Raw genomic sequence first — 6,596 nt, forward strand, 5'->3', positions numbered from 1 at the left:
TATAAAAGGTGACATTCCTTTTGTCTTTTCCATCTCCTTAGGCACTGTCTGCTACACACATTTTAAACCCCTCCCCTTAACTATGGGGCGTGGGGGTGGGACTGAGCTGAGAGGGCTGGGGAGGGAAGTTGGACTTCTCTGAGTTCCGAGTACACCTTCTGGTGTAGCCTCACCTTTGGGGCTTTATCAGCATTATGGATATCAAGGGTACACTACAGAGAGAGGAAGGTAAGAGAAGAAAAAAAAACCTAACAGGTAATTCCAATTAATAAACAAACTTACCACACCCCCAACACCAGTAGCACGTTCAGGAGAAACCAAAAGAACTCAGATGCATGTGGAACTGATGTTATGTGGAAGTTTTACTTTATCTTGGTCCAGAATCAGAAAAAGGTTGGGGGGGGTAGAAGCTAAGATATCAGTGGGGAGGAGGAGAGGGGGCGCTAGTCAGAGCAGGGAGTGTCTTAATTAGGAATTTCATTGTTGTAAAGAGACATCAAGATCAAGACAACTCTTACAAAGGGGAACATTTAATTGGGGTTGGTGTATAGTTTCAGAGGCTCAGTCCATTATCATCATCGTAGGAAGCATGGCAGTATGCAGGCAGACATGGAGCTGGAGAAGGAGCTGAGAGTTCTACATCTTGATCTAAAGGCAGCGAAAGGAGACCGTTTCACACCGGCTAGACCTGAGCAAATATATGAGACCTCAAAGTCTGGCCTCCACAGCGACACATTTCCTCTAACAAGGCCACACCTCCTAGTAGTGCCACTTCCCATGGGTCAAGCATATTCATACCACCACACAGAGCATAGGTGTGCCCACAAATAAATCTAGTTTCTGTGCCTCAGCCAAAAGGCAGGAAAATGACTCAGCTAAGGCCCTCAGGAGAGTGGCCTGAGGCCTTCTTCAGGCAGGAGGTCTCAGAGCTAGAAGAGTCTCCTGTTTCTTTAAACAAAGAAGGTCTATCCAATGTTGGTCAGAGCACCAAAATACGAGTAACTAGAGGGTCTCATGCAGGTTCTTGGACAGACACTGCCTAGAAGACGGAGAGGTTATCATGGTCCCCAGGGTCCCCTTAAAGGAGGGCTTGAAGAAGTGAAAAGAAACTCGTTCTCTCTTTTAATTGTGTTTTTGGCGTTTTGATCTGTAAGCAAGCAGGATGGAGAGAGAGGCTACACCAAACAGAAAAGTCTGTAGGAACCAGAGGAGCTGTGCCTGGCCGTCTGTGATCCCTTTACGCCTGAAAGACAGCAAATTTAAACAACAGAAGTTTAATGTTGGTTCCAGGGGACAACTGTATTCTACTTTTACTTTTATGTATAATTCTGAGGGACAATCTATGAGGATCTCGTTTGGGGACTTTTAAATTTACGTTGACCCACAGAACTGTTTGAGGAGCTTTAAGAAAGAACATATACCCGGATCCGAAGCAGGGCCTATCAGATCACAATCTCTGGGTCTGGAAACCAGGCATGCGTACTTTTGAAACAGCTCCTCATGTAATTCTGTTTTGACATTGGATTGAACAATCACCAGCTCAGGGGAGTGACTCAGACCTTTTGCAGACTAGAAGACAGACTCTTAGTTCCAGTTGGTTAGGCAGAATTTTTGAAACACAGCAGAAAGTATCCCAGTTAAAAAAACTAAGCCATTAACCGGCAGCACAAGAAACTGCATTCACTCATCAAACATTTAGTTGATACGTCTGTCCCAGGCTCAGTGTTAGGTGTAGGGATTCAGGCTCTCAGCCTCAAAGTCTATGAATTATTTAGACATGGCTACTCATGACTTACATCAGATATCAAGATAAAAGTGGTAAGTTCCTATGACAAAGACTTACTTGCATAAAACCAAGGCATACAAGGACTCTCCCACATGAATTAGCCAAGCAAGCCAATACCTGAAACCAGAAAAGGAAAATAAAAAAAAGTTTTTCTTTTTTTTTTCTTTTTTTTTCAGTTTAGGGTGATAGTTACTTGCTAATCAATTCTAACACAGAAACTTTAACGCTAAAGGCACCTGATGGCAAGCTAGCCTCTCTGTTGGCTATCTAAAAGGAACTGCGGGCCTTCCTGGTAGCAAACACCTGGAGCTGCTGTGCCTGCCCAGAGCAGCTTTTCTTACCCATTCCTTAGGAAGGTGTGGTAGTGGTCCACCAAGTACTTCGTGAAGGGACCCAGGGGCCCGAGGCTCTGATAAGGGATGCTCTGAGGCCAGAAAACAACCCACTGCAAGAGAACCACAGGCACAGAACATTTTCAGGAAACGGTTACTTTTGAAAGCAGCTACGAAACAGTATTGATCGTACAAAAGCTATACACCAAAGAAACTCAACAAGTCATCCAGTCCTCCCTTTCCCAACTGTCATGTTCTCAAAACCACCTAACGGTGAGACTTAGGCGGAGGAAATACGCTTACCAGAGTCACTGTATGGGGTGACTGTTCTTAATGGATATCAGCAAAACGCTATTTTATAGAAGTTATTAACTATTTTTTAAAATAATTTATGTGCCTTGGCTAGACTGCAGAAATTACAGCTTGAGCCAATCTCCTGTTTGATTTAGAACCACTTCTCTTTCGCTTTTTATACCCCTAAAACCAGGGATGTCTTCATCATAGGCGTGGGAAGCAGGTAAAAGCAGCTTTCGGAAGTTTTGCCTGCAGCTGCTTGGTTGTGCAAGGTTTCTATAACTGGATTACCATCTTCTCGGTCTGTCTGGTAGTTTCTGAAAAGCCTCAATGCATGCCTCTGCCTATGGTGAAATTAGGTTAGGGGTGATGACCCTTGACCCCAATAACACTGTAGACATGACAATCCCAGGGTCTCCTGTAATATCTAAACAGCATTTCTTCGTATTTATACCGGCTGAGCCCAATGTACTTCCTAGCATCTTTCCCATTATTCTTTAAACAAAATCTTCCTCAGATGGAAAGAGCTACTCGTCCTCTGTGCACCTGTCTTCTCCCACGCCTATGTCCAGTTATACCCTTTTCCTTCCTTCTTACCAATATAAACTCTACCCATCCATTAGGTTTATCCCAATTTTGCAAGCAATTCAAACTTATTTAAGCACTCTGCTTTGAATCTTAAACAGAGTTGTTAGGTCTACTGCAATGTACTAATTTCACTTCTCTCTTCCCGAAAGGATACAACTTGGTTAAACCTCAGTGACGGTGGAATAGGACGCAAGGACAGGAACACCATCAAATAGAAATCCCTCAGAACCCATCGAACTTCCGTGTACATCAGTAACCCAGGCAACCGCCTTGCCGAGCGCAGAACTGTCCACCCCCAACACCCTTCGCTCGAACAATGGCCAGAGCTGCCAGCACTCCCTATGCCTACCGCGAAGTAGCCCAGCCCCAGGGCGGTGATCAGCGAGGGCCAGAGTCTGGCTGCACGGAAGTATGCAGTGGGGTCCCTACGGGCCTCCGACTTCGCCACCACCATCTCGAGAGACCTAAACATTGAGTCGCAGGGCCAGAATCGCTTGCGGCCCCGGTCCACACAGGGAGAGCCTGGCGAACCGGTTCCCCAGGCTTAGTCCTGGCTGGCCAGTGCGCTTGCGCGGCGCCTACCAGCCCGCGGGCTTTACCGTGTAGTAGCCGAAGGAGAGGGTGATGACTGTGAACCAGAACAAGCTGCCCCTCTGGAAGTAGCCGGCGCCTGTGGCCGTCCGCATCGCGGCAGCGACCCCACCGGTTGGTCTCTTGCATCCAGTGCAAGGTGGCCGGGGAGGGACGAGCGGTTTCCTGTGCACCAGATCCGGAAGGTTTTGGCTGCGGTGATCTGGGGACCGAGTCTCGGTCCTTCCCGGTGCAGGAGGCACCTCTCAATTTCAGTTAGAGTAGCGGCTGTTTTGCCTCCTTGATAATGGCGAGTCAAGTTTCCGAGCCATTTCAGTGAGTTGAGCGTGGTGCAGAGCATTGCGCCTCCTCATTTGCTCTCCTCACTTGGGCGGAGCCATTCACAGCGCTGGCTTAGGGAGTGTGGCTATCCCTACGTCGCCTCATTTGGGTGGAGCCATGCACAGGGATGGCCTACAGAGTCAGTAGACTACCTGCCTTAATGCTCTTTTTGTAAGCTTACTGTAGCTTCTTAGCCCACGCGTGTTTCACTCTATCCGTAAAAAACTGCCATGAGTTAGCCCAGGTCGAGGCTTTGGGTTTATCTAACAAGAAAACATTAAGTTTCTAACCCATACTGCTTACTAAATATTAGTGATTAATATTAACTCTACTTCCTGGTTAAAAAATTATTGCTTAGACTTTAGTGTATGCATTACCCTCCCCTTCCCCATGCTTAGTTGCATCTCTGTATAGTGGGAGACGTAGGGTACCCAACTGTTTTTGATTGAGCGTCTTCAGAGAAAGACAAGTTTTACTTGGGTCTGAAAAAAAAAAAAAAAAAAAAGATTAAAATAACCTGATCCGGATGTTGGCCCATGTTTGTAATCACAGAACTCAGAAGGCAGAGGAGGAATGGCCTGAGGTCGAGGTCTCGTGGGATCCAGGCCAGCCAAAATGATAATAATGCCCCCAGGGACTAGGACAGTGGCTTAGGGAGTAAGCAGAGAGCTTGCCAGGCCTGCAGAACTCCTGGGGTTCAGCCTTCAGCACCACATGAGCAGGTGTGTTGTCTCGAGCTTCTGATCCCAGCATTTAGAAAGATGAGGGATTCAAGGTCATCTTCAGATACACATGAGTTCTGACTAGCCTGGGCTGCTTGAGACCCTGTGTCAAAACCAAAAGCCAACCGAAAAACCACCCAAGCAATGCATGGCAGCACACACCTGTCCCTCCAAGACTGGGAAGGTGGGTGCTACGGCTGTCTCCAGACCCTGCCTCCAAAATGCAAGAATAAACACTGTGAGTTTACTAAGTACAGAATGAGGTTTAGTTTCTTCACTCCTCAGCACATCTGTGGGCAGCAGACCATTGCTTTTATATCATCAAGAGCAGGCACACAGAGAGTCATTTGCCTTGTAGCCTCTGATGAGCATGGAGTAGGGAAGATAAAAGCCAAGCAGTTCAGGCCGTGTGAGATGCATATTCCCAGAACTTGAGTTGACATGCAATGCTGTCCAGGTCCTGTTTCCTTATTTTGCCACCTGTCCTGGGAGGCAGTGTTTTAAAGAAGGCATTCCAGAGGGTGCGATCCACTCTGTTTCCCAGATAAACCATAGTGCACAGAAACATCAACCTCATCGGTGATGAAGTGGGCATGGTGGTCCAATCGACATCTGGGGTAGAAGCAAGAGATGCAGGAGTTCAAGGCCAGCCCACACCAGGTTTCTGGGAAAACCTTTGCATATGTGGTGGTACATGTTTGTAATCCCAGCACTAAGGAGGCGAGGGCAGTCCCCCAGACAGTCACACTATGACAGTGTGAGTTTGGTGCCTAAGCTACAGTAGACAGTCACGTCCCCCACACAGACACACTACGACAGTGTGAGTTTGGTGCCTAAGCTACAGTAGACAGTCACGTCCCCCACACAGACATACTACGACAGTGTGAGGTCAGTGCTACTTATCTCATTCAAACCATTCTTGTTGCCCAGCCTTTTTTGTCTTGTCTGTCTTTTTGTGTCTTCAGTGCTTTTGAGATGGGGCTTTGACTTCCATCCGGATGACCCAAAATTGGTCTCTTGAGCCTTGGTGTTTGTTTCCTGTAATTGATGATCATCTTTACCAAGTGCCCACCCACACCTCAAGACAAGAAATCCACTGTCATTTTCCAGAGTCAGACCTCATCAAGCCCCCTGTGGATGTCCATGGCTCTCTCCTCCAACCTTGGACCCATTTATACCCCCCCCAACTCAGTTCTAGGGCAGAACTGCTTAAACATCTGCTCATGGCCTCTTTCACCTGAGAAGTTCATAGGTGACCTCCTTCCCCCAATATATGTATAATATATATATATATATATATATATATATATATATATATATATATATATATATGTATATATATATATTGTATTCAAAACATTACAGACAGTAAGTCATAAAGTAGTTTAACAATTTTTGCTATATATCTAATTTTACCATTTTTATCAATGACATTTCCAAATGTCCATACCAGTGAACAAATGTTGCCCGTTGATTTACATAAAGAAATCCTGGGCTGTCAAGATAGCTCCGTGGGTTTCTGATAAGTGTCATAGGCTGAGTTTGGTCCTCCAAACCCACATGGTGGATGTCCAACATGGTAGGTACCCATGTGGAATGGGTAATCATTATTTAGTAGTCAATTCAAGGGCTGGAGAGATGGCTCAGTGGTTAAGAACTGGCTGCTCTTCCAAAGATCCTGAGTTCAAATCCCAGCAACCACGTGGGAGTACAGCAGCCATCTATAATGAGATCTAATGCCCTCTTTTTGGTGTGTCTGAAGACAGCTACAGTGTACTTAGATATAATAAATAAATAAATAAATAAATAAATAAATAAAAATTTTTTGGTGTGTCTGAAGACAGCTACAGTGTACTTAGATATAATAAATAAATAAATAAATAAATAAAATTTAGAAATTGACTCAAGTCTTGACTAAGTATTTGATGCTGCAGGACAGAGATTGTTTTCAATGTTTTTCAG

The 6,596-nt window shown here is 45.6% G+C and overlaps 1 protein-coding gene across 2 annotated transcripts; it reads right to left on the bottom strand.

Annotated features, from left to right (window-relative positions):
- Window positions 1-338: 338 nt before the first annotated feature.
- On the bottom strand, window positions 339-3,974 carry Tmem254 (transmembrane protein 254). Of its 2 annotated transcripts, none has more exons than XM_021203636.2 (4): window positions 3,600-3,974; window positions 2,128-2,231; window positions 1,844-1,903; window positions 339-1,243 (listed from the first exon to the last, which is right to left on the bottom strand). In XM_021203636.2, the coding sequence occupies exons 1-4, from the start codon at window positions 3,684-3,686 to the stop codon at window positions 1,123-1,125; spliced, it is 372 nt and encodes a 123-aa protein (XP_021059295.1). In that variant the 5' UTR covers window positions 3,687-3,974; the 3' UTR covers window positions 339-1,122. The 2 variants fall into 2 exon arrangements, with proteins under 2 accessions (XP_021059295.1, XP_021059294.1); XM_021203635.2 differs by lacking the exon at window positions 3,600-3,974 and adding an exon at window positions 3,350-3,553.
- Window positions 3,975-6,596: the final 2,622 nt, after the last annotated feature.

Source organism: Mus pahari, chromosome 8 (genome assembly GCF_900095145.1).
Source record: "Mus pahari chromosome 8, PAHARI_EIJ_v1.1, whole genome shotgun sequence".
Taxonomy (NCBI): Eukaryota; Metazoa; Chordata; class Mammalia; order Rodentia; family Muridae; genus Mus; species Mus pahari.

Coding starts and splice junctions, on each gene's coding strand:
- Tmem254 (XM_021203635.2), bottom strand. CDS start 3,472: ATGTTTAGGTCTCTCGAGATGGTGGTGGCGAAGTCGGAGGCCCGTAGG. Junction 2,232..3,349: donor TGGGGCTGGGCTACTTCGCG/GTAGGCATAGGG, acceptor GTTCTCTTGCAG/TGGGTTGTTTTCTGGCCTCA. Junction 1,244..1,843: donor TATGCCTTGGTTTTATGCAA/GTAAGTCTTTGT, acceptor GCTGTCTTTCAG/GCGTAAAGGGATCACAGACG.